At 38.4% G+C, this 16,408-nt stretch overlaps 1 protein-coding gene across 4 annotated transcripts in view; it reads right to left on the minus strand.

Moving 5' to 3' along the window:
• TBC1D5 (TBC1 domain family member 5) overlaps positions 1-16,408 on the minus strand; it is a 325,821-nt gene that overhangs the window by 153,162 nt on the left and 156,251 nt on the right. For all 4 annotated transcript variants that reach the window (XM_086742636.1, XM_086742637.1, XM_086742635.1 and 1 more), the window contains one exon: positions 14,849-14,915. In XM_086742636.1, the coding sequence (XP_086598762.1) occupies positions 14,849-14,915 (67 nt within the window). The remainder of the gene's footprint in view (positions 1-14,848; positions 14,916-16,408) is intronic.

The raw sequence follows: 16,408 nt of genomic DNA on the forward strand, positions 1-16,408 counted from the left end.
TAAAATTTTAACAGGTGCTAGCAAATTTAAAAAAACATCAAAAAATTAAAAAGCCTCACTGTATAAACTGTTAAAGGCAAGCTTGAGTACCTTGCAGTACCTATGGCTGACTAGATAAACAACCTAAATATGCCTCCCAGGCATGCAGGCACCAGGGGCCTAACACCTGTGCCTCATTAATATACAAGTAAATCTGCTCTACTGGGAAACAATTGGAAATTAATTGTCCCAAACCATCTACTGAGTTTGAATAAAAGAATTAAATCTATATTTCCTGCACCTTCTACTGAAACACATCTGAGGAATGGTATAAGCCATCTGATGGTCTCAGTAGCCCAAGACTTGCTCACAGACTTTCTGCACCCACTCTAAAATCCAAAGTGTATTTTCAGTATAAAGAGCTGGGTTACGTGCAAGGAAATGTGTTTCAGATTTATTTTCAATGCATGTCCTTAAGGTGAACATCTCCCTCTCCCACTGTCACATGGGAGACTATTACTTCTCCCTGGGAGACCAAATGAAACCAGAAAGAGGGAAACTACTATTGTGACTCCAGGGTAAGATCTCACCAGATTTCCTTCGCTAAGGAGGGTCACAGAGTGGGTTATATTCAATACCAGCAAACTCTGGTTTTGCGAATGGCACTAAATATATGCAAGCTAGAGTTAGATAGTTTTCAGCCTTTTAAGCTGAGTTGTGAGGGTGACTTTTTTCAAACCATGTTTTAGATAAAATTTGTTCAGTTTCCGAACAGAATTATATGATACAGTTGCTGGAAATAGTTGGGGAAGGGATTTGGTAAGCCAAGAGATTATGGTCCTGTTCCTCTGAGACAGGAGTGAATTTAACAATCCCTGCTGAGACCAGAAGTGTAGTGTTTGTTAATGCATCACCTTTCAGCTAGGAGCTTTTCTTAAAAAAAAAAAGGGTGTTTACTTCTGGGCCTTGATCATTAACTGCTTTGAAAAGCGAAGGTACTCCAGATGAGGCCAAAGATGACTAAGGCAGTGTCACCTTGCAGGAGCTAGGGCTGCTTTCAGCTTCTGTCAACTGCCAATAACCCCAAGTGACGAAAATAGCAGCAAGTCACTCAAATGGTGTGGGCCAGCTTCCTTCCTTCTTGCCACATCCCCCATTCTCCAAGTCCAAAAGACTATCTGGTCATTTCACCAGCTCCCTATCTCCCACACATCCTCACCTTCTGCAGCGAGCTGCCTACGACTGTTTACCATGGTTCTGTCTCCTTTAAATACAACGTATGGTATGTAGCAGACACAGCTTGAGAAAAATCTGGCCCTTTCTTTCACAGTCATTTATACTTCAGTAAGTACAGTACATTATGCCTATCTAAATAACCCTCCTGTTACTATCACGTATAATATTCTTCATTTGCTATTGTAAATTTTGGAGCCTCATCGGTCATTATAACTACTGCCAAGCTGCCTCCCTATGGTAGTGATGCTTAAAGAGCGACACATTCCCCTGCGCACACAACAGGTCAGCCTCTGAAGCTATTCAGAATCTTCTGCAAGTGGATGACATTCCCACAACATCTCTGAAAATGCCAGTATGCCAGCTGAGTTAGCAAAAGGTTTCAATCAGTGTAACTGTGAATAGAAAGAACAGAGAGGAAAGAAGCTCTTCAGGTTATTTTTTACACCAACTGCTGAGAGTGGTTGCTACACAGTAAGAAAGTAATTTCAACACTTCTTAAATTGATTAGTGCAGATACTATGCTTTGTCTTTTTTTTTAAATTTGTAATGCAATTCCAAACATGTTTTGAAGAAAATTACATTTAAAACAGCCAAAAGAAATTTGGCAAGATCATATCTCCTCCGCACCCCGCCTTGGCTGCTGGGATCACTAAAAAGAAAAGTTATAAGCAACTGAAAAAAAAAGACTTGGAAACCGGAATCTACTTCAGTTTTAGCAGAGCTGAATGACATCTAAAATTCTTTCTGAACAGCATCCACTAATTCATTTCTCATATATTTTGAATGAAGGCTAATAAATTAAGCCTTACAATTCTAGAGACTATATCAATAATGGTAACACTGTACAAAATGAGAATTTTTAAAATGATATTGCTCAACTCTGTAAACAAGTATCTACGAGCCTTATCAACACAGGCTTGCAGAAAACTCATCGGTCAAAGTGAAATGAGCAATGAAGATTGAACTCCAGTCTACCACATCCCATTTTGCTTCACTGAAGTGAAAGACTTCAAGAGCCAACTGGAACCACTTAAACTATGAATAAACACATGCAATTGTTTTTAATCAAACTAGAAAATTAAATGCATAATCGTGTTAACACCACCTTTAGGTTGTACAATTAAAACAAAGGCAAATGCCGATGTTAATGTTTTCTGGTTATTTTGTACATATTTTTAATTTCATAGTCTTATTTAAATATCCTGCCTAATATACTGTCATACCTTTTGCAAAGTCTTTATAATATAAGACCTGCATGACAAAAAAGTAACTGGATTAATGTTTCTTTAAGAAACTTAATTTCACATGCTGTATCTATGTAGTAACCATCCAATGTATAATATTCTATGATTTATTGGCATGAGTTTGGGACAATTGCCTTACTTTGAAGTGGGAAAAGTGCTCAATACGTAAAATGAAAAAGCAAGCAAATCAATGGAAAGGATGAAGGTTGCAGATTCGTTCTGCAAGGTTTGTTCTTAGTCCTCATCTGTTCCTTTCCATCTTTTGAAACATGCATTTATGTCATAACTACAAGAGTTTGAATCTGTCTGCGAACTGGCATCTGCTCTAATACACACTCTTTCTTGCTTATAAGGAATGAGGTTGATCTCCTAGCAAACCATATATAAGCATATTTATTCTCCTCTTTCTTTCCAACAGGATGTGTTTTGTGGATCTGATGCCTGTTAAGATAATTATGAACACCAGATTTTCAGAGATAGAAGTCCAAAGACTTAGAAGAGAAATGTCTCTGACAACATGCTGTAAGGAAGGGAGAACGACGAGCAGGACTTGACATCAGAAAGTCTACAGAAAATTTTACAGGCACTTAAATATTATTTTTGAAAAGGTATTTAAATCCCTGAGGTCTAGTATCTTAGCAAAAGACACTAGAATGCCACTACGGCACAGCTACAGAGGAACAAGCAATTACAAACTCTGTAAGAGTGAGTGACACCAGTAACGTAACAAGACGGCTGGAAAATAATTCTGGAATTCAAATAGTAGTTCCCAGAGTTTTACTGAAGCAACACTGAGCTGTGGTAGTGCTGGGAAGAGGTAACAAAGACTTTCTTCCACTGATAGCTAGTACTGGAACATCAGCCTCTGGCTCTGCTGCTAAAATTTGATCTGCAGCACAACGCAGAACAATGGACTCAGGATAGATACGCAAAATAATACAACTGCAGCCCACCTAAGCTCTTAACAAAACAAATGCTCTATACAGAAGAGGAAGAAATACAATTAAGGAAGAGTGGTACAGCACAGACAGTGATCACTGCTAGTTAACTTCTGCATTTACCTATTTACAGGATAGAGCTGCTGATGTAACCAAATGCAGATCCTTCCAAAGTTTAAAGCTAGTGTAGGAAGCATTTTTGTACTACGTTGTTCAGAGAACACCAAACTCTGTGGAAGACACTAAAACCCATAGAAATGTAAAAATATGAATAGCCACATCAAACTACAGTCTCTGTCACTGGAAAAGGGCAAAGATTCAGTTCTGGAACTGCAGGGGCTCAGTCTACCAGGTAAATACTACCGTTCATAATTATTTCACTTTCAGTTGAAACTGTAGGTAACAAAGAAACCTGTATCTATCAGGTCATTAGACAGTGGGTATAGTTATTTTGTCTCATGCAATTTTAATATATTTTATGCCAAGTTTTGAAATCTCTTTTTTTCTTCTGTCCATGATGAAACAAGACCAATTCAATATTTACAACAACATTTAGATAACAAGGAATATTTCTCAGTTCATGAAAGAATACTGCAATACTATTGAAAGGTGTGAACATTTGCATACATATTTGAGATTTCAATCTAAATCTCGAGCTTATTCTACCCTCTAGACCAATATTGAAGGATAAAATGGATAGTCTCATATAGATCCAAAGAAAACTCTTGAGCAGTGCTGCTAGTATTGGCAAAATCATCTAAAACAAAACAGTGTGCATGCTCCCAGAAAAGCCAATTTTACTTTTTAATACTGTTTTTTGGTTAATCTTCAGAATGTGCTTTTTAAAATGCTGAGACTCAAAATCAGCTCCCCAGAGGCACCCAGTGAAGCAACAGGCTACTCAACAGGCTGCCAGAAAGAAAACAAATTCTCGAATTATTGCATCATATGTTTTGCAATAGGAGGTGTTTATTGATAGATAAATCAATAAGTGAATGTAGTGTCTATATTTAAATAGAGGTAGCAGTTCTTTTCAAACATACTGCATAAATCCAAGAAACATGCATGGTTTATATTATTTATTATGCCATAAAATGAACATTTGAGAAAAAAAAGTGAGACAACAGTCAGGAATGTAATGAAAAGAGAGTTAATTCTATAAAAACAGGGAGAAAAACAATTGAAAGGTAGTATCAAGTAATAATCAGTAAGTTTCTAAAACAAAACCATTTCTGAAACGCATGAATTTTTATTTGCTACCCTGAAAATCCACTTGACAGCCTTAATGGGAAGGCTTATCAATCTGCTTGGAAAATATATGTATTTTCCTCGGTCTCTCAAACTCCTGCCTCAGGATACGAGGCAGAGTTAAGTGTGAACATACATGGCTGCACTGCTGGGATGCTCAACATTCGAGGGCCAGATTTTTCTAAACAGTTCAGGTTTCATCCACTTCTGGCTGACATACAGTTAAGCTTTGTGTGAAGAAAGGTAAAATCACATAAATATTACAGTGAAAACTTCAAGTTATTAGCTAGCTATGCTCTTTAAGCTACCGGCATATGTGTAGTATAGTCCAGGGAACTGAAGTAAGGTTGCACTGGCAGCGGGACGCTTTGCCAGCACTTCTCCTAATGGCACTGGATTTGACACAAAACCCCGAGCCACCTTCCTCTATACTCCAAATTGTCCACTTCGCCTTGGTGGTTATCAGACAAAGAGCCAGGTTTGGCCCAGCGAGACCACTTCATTTCTCACCACTTCATTTCTCACTTCATCGTTCAGTTTTTGTAGAAGAATTCTTGTTACAGCCATTTCAAAATCTAAATTTCATCAGTTCGTTCTCCTCTACTTATTACTTTATGCACACATTTACAGAACGGCGAAATAAAATGTAGATATTATGTTCAATTATTTTTATTTTTGTATTGTAACTGATTTGCCAGTTGCAGAGTCAAGGCTTTCTAGTTTAAATGCCCCTAACACCTTTGAAATCCTTTGCATGTACACATAGAACATTTACTTTCTAGTTCCCCTGACTAGAGTTCCCTTCTGCTGTTTTACCCTTCTGCTAATTCATATCCACAGTTAACCCGTGCTCTGTGATTTCTGTGTGTTCACATACAAACACACGTGCATTCTTTAAGAAAGAGGAAAGATATGAGCTTTCCGTAGGACATAACAGAAGTTAAAAGCTATAGCTCTCCAAATCATCAAACTGAAAAATGGATGTAACTGGGAGAGAGGAGATATTTTTTTACAGGAATATGCCCCAAAATGTTTCTGCTTACCTGACTAGCTAGGGCAGGTCTAGAACTGGCATAGTCATGACAATGTTTAAAAATATGCACCCTATTTAAAAAACTCAAATGATTTTACGATGTGCTGGGTGATAAATGCAAAAATATAGTTAATATTGTTAAGTCCATTTTAACTTTGTAAATCTGTCCATTTTGCATGCAATGACATAATAAAATGAGTAAGTGACTTTGTGATTTTAACTTTAATCTCTTGAACTGACGAGGTTTTATTACCATCATTAAAAACCACATAGTCTTACTAAAAGCATGTCTGCTCTTAAGATTGATGTAAATTGTACATTATTTTGAGAAAGCTTTTTTCTTCAAGCTTCTTTGGATTAAAAACTGTAATTCCTCAAATCTGACGTTTTGCATTCAAGTTTTACATACAGTTCTAGGTGGTGGTGGCTGGTTTTTTTTTTTTAAATCAAAATGAAGTCACTCATCAGATGTATTTTGAGCAGAGTGTAGGAAAATCAAGATATCTGGTTTAATCTTCAGTAGTTCTGTTACAAAGTTGTAGCACCCTACTCTTGCATTTAAAATCCCACTGAGCTGATCCTCTCCAGGTTCTCTTGCTGCTAAATTCAGACAACAACTCACTCCCAGTTCTGTGGTAGATGTTCTTGCTTTTATGTCATTGTGCACCTGATGGTCTAGAAGCTAATGCTAGCATGATTAAGATCTTAAAAAGTGTACTCTAGCATCAGGAAAAATACAACCCCATTCACCTGTCAGTTGGTCATGTTCCTGCAAAGATGATGTGAATTCTGAGTTTTAAATGAATGACGACATTTACTGCATTACTTAGACTCACTGACCTTCAGAACTTTTAATAAATATTTCAAATTTATTGCCAGATTTTGTGTTAGAATGAAGAATTGTGAAAGGTTTTGGGGCCAAAATGAAAATCACAAGAGCAATTCCATTGAGTTCCTTTCTTTTCTGTCAAGTTTACTAAGGAACTAACAGCGCTTCCAAAGAAAAAAAAGAAAAATCTTCCTTTAAAAAAAAACAAAAGAAAGAACAAAATACTCCTGAAAATTCTTCAACCTGATATTTCTGACCTCAGAATGGTTGAAGTTGGAAGGGACTTGTGAAGGTCATCTCGCCCAATCCCCCTTCTCAAGCAGGGCCACCTACAGCCAGTTGCCCAGGACCATGTCCAGACAGCTTTTGAATATCTTCAAGGAGGGAGATGCCACAACCTCCCTGGGTGACCTATGCCAGTGCTCCGTCACCCTCACAGTAAAAAAGTGTTTTGTGATGTTCAGATGGAACCTTCTGTGTTTCAGTTTGTGCCCATTACCTCTGGTCTTGTCACTGGGCACCACTGAAAAGAGCCTGGCTCCGTCCTCTTTGCACCCTCCCCTCAGATATTTATACACATTGATAAGACCCCTCCTGAGTCTTCTCTTTGCCAGGCTGAACAGTCCCAGCTCTCTCAGCCTTTCCTCACAGGAGACATGTGCCAGGCCCTTCACCATCTTAGTGGCTCTTTGCTGGACTCTCTCCAGTATGCCCATGTCCCTCTCATACTAGGGAGCCCAGAACTGGACACAGCAGTCCAGATGTGGAGTAGAGGAGAAGGATCACCTACTCTGACCTGCTGGCAACACTGCTCCTAACGCAGCCCAGGATACTATTAGCCTTTTTTGCTGCAAGAGTGCATTGCTGGCTCATGTTCAACTTGATGTCCACCAAGACCCCCAGGTTCTTTTCTGCCAAGCTACTTTCCAGTCCTCAGCACATATTGGTGCCTGAGGTTCTTCTTCCGCAGGTGCAGGACTTTGCAGTTATTCTCGTTGAACTTCATGAAGTTCCTGTCAGCCCATTTCTCCAGCTTGTCAAAGTCTCTTTGGATGGCAGCACAACCATTTGGTGTACAAGCCATGTCTGTTTCTTGTCACCTGCAAACATGCAGGGTATACTCTGCCCCATCACTGAAATCATTAATGAAGATGTTAAACACAACTGGAACTAGTATTGACACCTGGGGTACAGCGCTAGTTATCTGCTGCCTGGATTTCGTACTACTGGTCACAACCCTCTGAGCCAGTTTTCAACCCACTTCACTGGACTTATCCAGCCCATTCATCAACAGCTCGTCTATGAGGATCTTATGGTAGACAGTGTCAAAGGCCTTCCTGAAGTCCAAGTAGACAACATTCACTGCTCTCCCCTCATCTACCAGGCCAGTCATTTCATCATAGAAGGTTATCAAGTTGGACAAGCATGACTTCCACTTGGTGCACCCACGCTGGCAACTCCTGATGAACCTTCTTCTCCTTCACGTGCCTGGAAATGGTTTCCAGGATTAGCTGCTTCATCACCTTCTCAGGGATCAACATGAGGCTGACTGGCCTAATTCCCTGGGTCCCTTCTTAATCTTCTTAAAGATAAGAGTGACATTTGCTTCCCTCCAGTCCTGAGACACTTCTCCCAACTGCCACGATAGTTCAAAGATTATTGAGAGTGGAAAAGTAAAGGAAATCCATAAAGAAAAGCATTTTAAATATCAGTAAAGGAAAATATGGCCTCAGCTAAATATGGTGTCTGGTATACACGCTATACAGGCACAAATACAGGCTAGGCAGAGAATGGATTGAGAGCAGCCCTGAGGAGAAGGACTTGGGAGTGCTGGTGGACGAGAAGCTCAACATGAGCCGGCAATGTGCTCTTGTGGCCCAGAAGGCCAACCGCATCCTGGATTGCATCAAGAGGAACGTGGCCAGCAGGTCAAGGGAGGTGATTCTGCCCCTCTACTCTGCCCTGGTGAGGCCCCACCTGGAGTACTGTGTCCAGTTCTGGAGCCCCCAACATAAGAAGGACATGGACCAGTTGGAGAAGGTCCAGAGGAGGGCCACGAAGAAGATCAGAGGGCTGGAGCACCTCTTCTATGAGGACAGGCTGAGAGAGTTGGGGCTGTTCAGCCTGGAGAAGAGGAGGCTCCAGGGAGACCTAATAGCGGTCTTCCAGTACCTCAAGGGGACCTACAAGAAAGATGGGGAGAGGCTGTTCAGTAGGGCCTGTTGTGGTAGGACGAGGGGTAATGGTTTTAAAATAGAGGGAGGTAGATTTAGATTGGATATTAGGAAAAAAAAGTTTTACCATGAGGGTGTTAAAACACTGGAACAGGTTGCCCAGAGAGGTGGTGGATGCCCCATCCCTGGAAGCGTTCAAGGCCAGGCTTGATGAGGCTCTGAGCAACCTGATCTTGTTGGGGATGTCCCTGCTCCTTGCAGGGGAGTTGGACTAGATGACCTTTGAAGGTCCCTTCCAACTCTAACCATTCTATGATTCTATAATTTTCACATACAACAGAATAAATTAAGAGTAAACAAAAATTTTCACTTTCTTTCCATAGATGTTAGAAACTACCATTCTCCCTTCTATGGCCTTTCTTCATCTACTAAGTTCTTCCTATTTGCTATCAGTCTGTCAAAAAGCATTCTGGCAATAAAACATGTTGGTACTTAATCCATCCTTTCTGATTCTCTGTTGAAAGCATCACCGGCTCTAAGTAAATTAAAGTAGCTTTCCCCTATGTTATAAGGGATCACACTGCATACAAACAGAAATCAAGCCTGTATTACCATTTGTACCTCTTTAGAAAGTAACATAATTTTCACAAGAGAAGTTAAAAAAATCTACAATTTATATCTCTTGAAATGTTTGAATCTTAGAAAAAGTATACTGCATTTAGGGTTTCAGTTCCTTAATGACAACTTATTCTTCCTTGTCTTATAACATCCTTCATAAATTCCTCAGGACACCAGGCAAGGAGTGCACAGTGGATCTGCTGTGGAAGGAAGAAGCCAATAAATGAAGTTTGACAAGACGGAAGTGGAAATCATATAAAAGGCCTTGAACAGGAAAAGAAAGGAAAGCCGTTTTGAAAGAATTCAGAGAAAAACAGAAATCTAAGCTCTCAGTAGGTGTGATAGTGATTTTCTTGGATCTGGAGAAAAAACCTGCTGGAGGAAACCTGTGATCAGTGCAAAGAGTCACTTTCTCTTGCTAGAAATATGAGATTTGCAAGATGGAATTGCTAACTTCTTCACAAACGTGGACAAAATTAGAGTACTGGCACAGACCAACACATCTAGAGAAAGATTATAAGCACATCCAGAATGTACTATTTCAGAAGAATGACAAAATTCAAGGAGAGAGTTTACAGGCTCTCAGAGAAAATTAACCGGTACTGAAAAGGCATCTTTGCACATAAATGGCATCAATCAAGATGGTGTCTAGCAAACGGTTCTAGGTAAGACAAAACAAACATGGATGCCAGCTTTATGGCTTCCTTGTGGAAAGAGAGGAAGGATGCAAGCGCTGAGAAGTCTCCTTACAGAGCAGAGGTGCCGTGCCACTTCACTGCTTCACTTTCTGTTCCCAAATTTTTGTATCTCAAAATATTTTAAGTTCCCAAGTTGAAACAAGCTTGTTCTTTACAGCTCTTGATTATGTGTGGATACATAGTGGACAAAGTTAGGAAAAATGGGTTATAATTGCACAGAGAGTGAGACAATAAAGAAACACCACCTGATCAGTTCAACAAGACTAAATAGACTTGTGTAGATGGGAATGGCCTGGTTCCTAAGAGATTAAAACAAGAGTTTTCCACAAGGTGGAAGTATGTATGTTGTCTACATCTTTGCACTACATTTAACAGATAAGGACAGAAGGCTATGTAGCCATTTCTAGCTTAGCTGCCAACAAAAGCCATAGTTCAAACAGGAATTAAACTAGTTTCACTATCAACTTCTGGAAGGGGGTAGAAGCAGGGAGGAACAGCTTGCATCCCTTGCCGGCTTTCTTCTGTATGCTCAGTATCAGTCCTGCGGTTGTTGGCTGGCACACAAGAAACATGCCTCAGCCAGCAGGACCACATTGCCTTTTTGCAGTAAGAAAGAAAACATCTGGTAAGCAGAATCTGTAAGAAGTCAGGGGGAGAAAATGGAATACAAAAGTCTTTCTTATACTAGATCTTCTGCTATTTGAAATGTCAGCAGAAGGAGGAATATACATTGTCTACATAACCCACAACTTTGATCAATCATCACTTGTCATGGAGTTTAAGCCACACAGCAAATGACTTTATCTTGATACATGGGGTAGAAATTAAACTTGTTTACAAGGGCAGAGATGTATTAAGAAATTATCCAGCATAGTAGTTATGGGTCTCTGAATCATAAAGTTAGTTAACAACACAAGTATGAAAAGCGAGCTTTTTTTTTAGGCTATATATTTATTAGAAGCAGTATTAATGTATGAATCCACTTTGGAAGAAAATAAGTGTCCTTGAGATGTTAGATTCTATCAGTCAAATTGAATGTCTGCATCAATGGCTCTCCTTAAAAGTCATAATTAGGTCATTAAAATATATTTAGAAAAATAGCCTGTAAAACAAAGTTAAAAAATACTCACCTTCATTTTATTTCATAGGTCACTGTTATACCATCTAATAAGATAATTAAAAACATGCAAGCAGCTGGTACTGAGGCTAAACAGATTAATGTAATAGTCTGTAGTCATATGTGCTGGCAAGGGGTTCACCTCTTTGGCGAGGAGAAGGTCAGCTGCCCTTGGGAAGGCAGGAGAAAGACAGTTTTTCTACTTTCCAGTGGCACTGCATTGCAGATACTGAAACTAGAGACGCACATCTATTTTTCTTTTCCTTTTGGTGAAGTTCGTCCAATTTGCACATCCAGAAAAGGCTTTAACCATAGCAGTAAAATAAAACAGTAGAGCTCAAACATTTTCCTCAAGTTTCTTATGTTTTAAAGATGAGACTTACTGTATGTCTAAATCCTCTTCAAATTTTTCTAGTAGTTAACTTCAAATTTTGATTACATGATTCTAGGAAATAATTTTTCATAATTTCTTATTAGTAAAGCTTCTTCCCAAGTACACAAAGAAAACTTCCATCAGAGTCTGAAGATCAGCTAGAAAATTGTCTGTGACCTGATGGGACACATTCACAAACTCACAGAATATTTAGAAATATCTGCCAGTCACGTGTGCTGTTCACTTACACTACTTACAAACCTTATGATCTAAAGGGAAATGCTCACTATCTGAATATAAGCAGCATTAAATCTGTGCCATGATCAACATAAGCAAGAGTCACAAACTCTAAGGTGACACCATCATATTACAAATAAAACCATACAAATAGTTCTGGAGCATTATAAATATATCAAAGGATAATGATCTGACATCCTTTACTAATAAATACACACACCCTCAAGAGTCTTATACTGGACAGTGTAAAATTGTCCTTTAAAATAGGAAGTGTTGGAATCAAGTAACACCCCCCACTCTGTGTTTTTTTTTAATTGTGGTAAAAACAATACGTTCTTAAGAGCACTTCAACAGCAAAACACATTCACAGTCAAATATTTCTAAACATTTGGAGTTGCCTCTTCTCCTAAATAAGTTGTAAAGACATTGCTACTGATAAAACATGAAGCAGCTTTTGTTTCAGTTAAAATTTGTAGTAGAATTTTGGATATATTAGCCTGCAAGCAGGACATCTACCATGATCCAAAGACACCTTTGCCTCTTTTAGAGCAAAAATTCACTAGCCAGTCTTTTCAAAATATAATAGATTGAAACACATTGGGTAAACAAGACGATCATCAGTTTTATGAAATTACTAACTTACTGAAAAACTATTAAATGACAGTATCCTAAAATAAGTCCAAGTCTCTAATGAGTCCTTAAAGAAACAACAACCATTTACCATTGTTACCTTTCAAGGTAGTTTAAGATTAACTTTTAATCTTCCATAAGGTATTAACTGCTCGTTTTACTTAACCTGCAGCACAGAACTATAACTATCAACAAAATATTCAACCCAACCAGCAAATTTACAGCCTTATTATATGATGGGAGTTATTTGCCAGTGAGCAGAAAATATTCATTTCACACCTTAAACACTGTAATATTACTTAGTAAGAGTGCTAGCTTGCCAACTATTAAAAGTCAGAGGTTTCTTTTATATATGTGTGTGTATACATACACAGACATATATGTATATATATGGTACTATCTTGCTTTATCATCTTGCCTCTAATTATAACAATAATACTCTGGCAGTGGTATATGGTACTGCTTTTAAAATATTAACTTCAGTTTTGTAAGCTGGGCTGTGGTCCTCTCTGACAGAATATGATTATTATTCAGTGAAAGACATATCCAACATTGTATTTATTATATGCACTTTGCACTAAGGAATATGGAGATACACAGGCCAACTTTAACTTCCTCTTATTTGTGGAGCATTAAAGACGGCTGAGGATTCCCTAGGGTTTAGGCTGGACTAGTTTAGCTCCCTGGACTGGCTCACTGAGAGATGAGTGCCACTGGATGAGTGAAGAAGGGGTACAAAGAAAGGGTTGGACCCCAGCCCCACAGCTTACACTCTTGTGGAACCACAGCTTATCTGAAGCTGGCCGCTTCCTCAAGTTTTACCTCGGCAAGTACAACAGCTGGGGCTCTTGAGTTAACAACTTTCACATATAAGTGTCCTGGAACTAATGGCAACTCCTTCCTTTTGCTGATGCGGCTAAATTATCTCTTGCCTATTTTAAAGAGACTGCGTCATAGTCTCTGTATCCACATATGCTTCTCACCTAAAAAACATGAAGATTATTCTGGGTGGTATTTCTGAGCCCTTCTTTTAACTTAGATAGTACGTTACATGCGTTAGAGAACATCAATGTGACAAGAAATCGAGTCAGGCAGAACCCTGAACTGGATCTGATAACATATTTTCCTCAAAGTGAACATGCTGACTACTCTTGAAGGGTTTTATATCATCACAAAGTAGGTTTCATTAGAGCAGACTTAAGAGAATACAGAAAATTGGAAGGATTTGTAAATCCAACCTCCCCTCTCCCACTGTGTCCCTGCAGGCACACCCTTTTTGCCAACCTTGCTCTCAGTCCAGAAGCTTCCTCTGGGTGTCTGAATTGCAACAAACTCTTTGCTGTTCCCTCTAAGTCCTTAGGAAAAGTCTTTCTTTTCAACATCTTCACGAGCAGGCTGTTTGCTCCCTGCTCTCCTCAGCTCTCCTCTCTCAGTCTCCAGCCTGCAACAGGTTCTCTGGGTGTTGTGTCCCTCCCTGCCACCCGACTCCTGAAGGCTCCTCATGCCCAGCACAGCTCCCTGCCTGCAAGACAGTGCAAGATTCCCCACCCAGATGGCTGCAACCAGGAGAAGGCAAGCAAGGCAGGTTCCTCCTGCCTGCCTGCCTATGCCTCTTTGAAGTACAGACTTCAGTAGACTACAAACAAAAAATGAAAAAGATGTCATCCATCACAGCTCACTAAATGAACCCAAAACAATCATGTGATAAGCTTGTTTTATTTTACCATACTTAAGCATCAAAATCAGACGCAGTCATTCTGGTTAGCGCAAACCTTACTATTAATTTACCAGTCACAAGGACAACGATTTAGCATTTGTAGCAGAGGCTGTATTTTGCTGAGTGAAAGATGAAACTACACATCGGCTGATTAACTTTCTGTGCTTTCAAGCACAAGACACCCTCTGGTATGTACCCAAGCAAGACTCAAGCTCAATGACAGTGCTGCAAAAAGTTGCTCAGCATCACATTTCTTTAACTGGTGTTTACTACCAACAGAATCGAAATATTCTTTTCCTCTCAGAAAATCTCAAATTCAACAAATCCTGGCTTTGGCTTTTGACCTGAAATAATGAGAAAATAGAGTTGCATGTAGTCCACAGATGCAGTTACTTTGGAGAAGATCTGAAATTTATCCTTGGTGAGTTCAATATTTCAACATTTAGCTTCCTGCAACAAATTTAGGTGATAATTTCTACTTTCTTGCACACTTTGGAGAAAAAAAAAATCTTAAAAATATTTAGGCTTACAAAAAACCCACACTTCCATTAGTTAAACATTTTGAACAGCTTTCTCAAAAAAATTATAATCCAGAAAATAACTTTTCAGATCAATCCTTAACTCAATCCCTCATGTCCTTTGGTCTACTCACTGTTGCCATTTAGATTGTACAATACTCTTAAAATATATGAACTTGTTCTTTTGCTTTAATAGATTTTGCTGCTTATTATATTCAAACTTTTTAAAATTAGAAGACAATTATGAAAAACTACCAACCTGTAAGAAAGAAATGTTCCATCAGAATCTGAGGTGTGGTGTGTGCTTCCATTTTCGTTTGATCCTCCTAATAAAAAAATAAAATAGAACATCTTTGTTATAAGACAAACCCTGGTAATAAATACTGCAGTAGCGATGAGGATTGCAATTGATTTTACCACATGTGGTAACTTTAGTTTAGGACAAAACTTACATAGACAAGTCTCAACTTTACATCTTCAAATTCTTACAGTTGGTAAGAGAGATCAGTAGCCTCCATGTTCAATTTGGAGTCTGAATGTTGTAAAAAAATCAGATTTAATTTCGCTTAAAGTTTTGATTGAGGCCCTTCTCAGCTTATAGAACGCAATTTTACTTGTATAAGATTACACAGGTATTTCATACAAATAGATGAGTTTCATTTTACTAATATAAAGTCAAAGAATGTAAAAGTTTACCTATTTTGTGAAAAATTTCAAGTTGACTGTAAGATACTAGATACTTTTTGTCATAGCACAAGTTCAAAGTTTCTCTGAAACTACCTCTAGTAACACATCTGGAAAACATCGTTTTACACCCTGCAGGCTGTTTATACACAGAGCAACAATGTTCATAGAAACCAAGGATGACAAGGAAACCTTCCTCTCTGTAATAACTACTTCTATTGAAGGACTGTTAAAGGCCAGAAAGAATAATCTATTTTTCAAAGCAAATTTATAAATGACCTGTTTTACACTATTTATTCTTGCACAACCTGTCATTTAGCTTGATAATTGTTTTACATCACTGTGTATTTCCTTAATTCCTTTACAGATAGAACCTCTATATATAAGTACAGGAACTACATTTCCCCTCCTTCAAATACAGGCTATCAGCCATAAACTAAAAGACTAAAAAATTGTTCCATGCAGCAATATTTGTCAGTATTCGTGAAACACAGTTACCCTGCAAGTCAGATGCTTTAATCTTTATTGGATGCGCTAATTTATGATATCTACCCAGTACTCCCTTTTATTTTATTTATTTTCAGGCCTTTGCCTGAAATTTTGTCTTTTCTGAAAATTAAAACTTTCACATTTAGACCACACCTGGATTACATTCAATACACTTGTGCAATTCACACTGCACAATGGTTCTAGCTTTTTTTTTCCAGAAGACTTCTTTTCATAGTCAAGTAATATTTTCTTGTTAATTTGAATTCCCTTCTTACGATCTAATTCAACTTAACTTCTGCTAATTGTCTCTATAACCCCACATTGTCAGATATCCAAGAGGTAGCCTTTTTCCTCAGATCAAACTATTGTTTTGTTTCTTTCAGGACCTTTGCTTACTTCAGACGTTCCTTACAAAACACTTAATTGTTCACTTTGGCACAAAACTTTCCCTCCAAGAGTTTTTTCTCATCTCATTTGAAATGTATTTTTTTTATTAACTTTTGCACTTTGTCTAAAATAAATTCCAGACCTCTACTACATTTTAGTCTAAAATTGCTCAGTCCAGCTGATTTTGCTAATTAGCTCTCTCAATTTATTTTGAAAATGGAAATCCTACTTAATCAATCTGCTTTTTGTTTACTACATT

Source organism: Chlamydotis macqueenii, chromosome 2, assembly GCF_036417535.1.
Source record: "Chlamydotis macqueenii isolate bChlMac1 chromosome 2, bChlMac1.mat, whole genome shotgun sequence".
In the NCBI taxonomy this organism is placed as follows: domain Eukaryota; kingdom Metazoa; phylum Chordata; class Aves; order Otidiformes; family Otididae; genus Chlamydotis; species Chlamydotis macqueenii.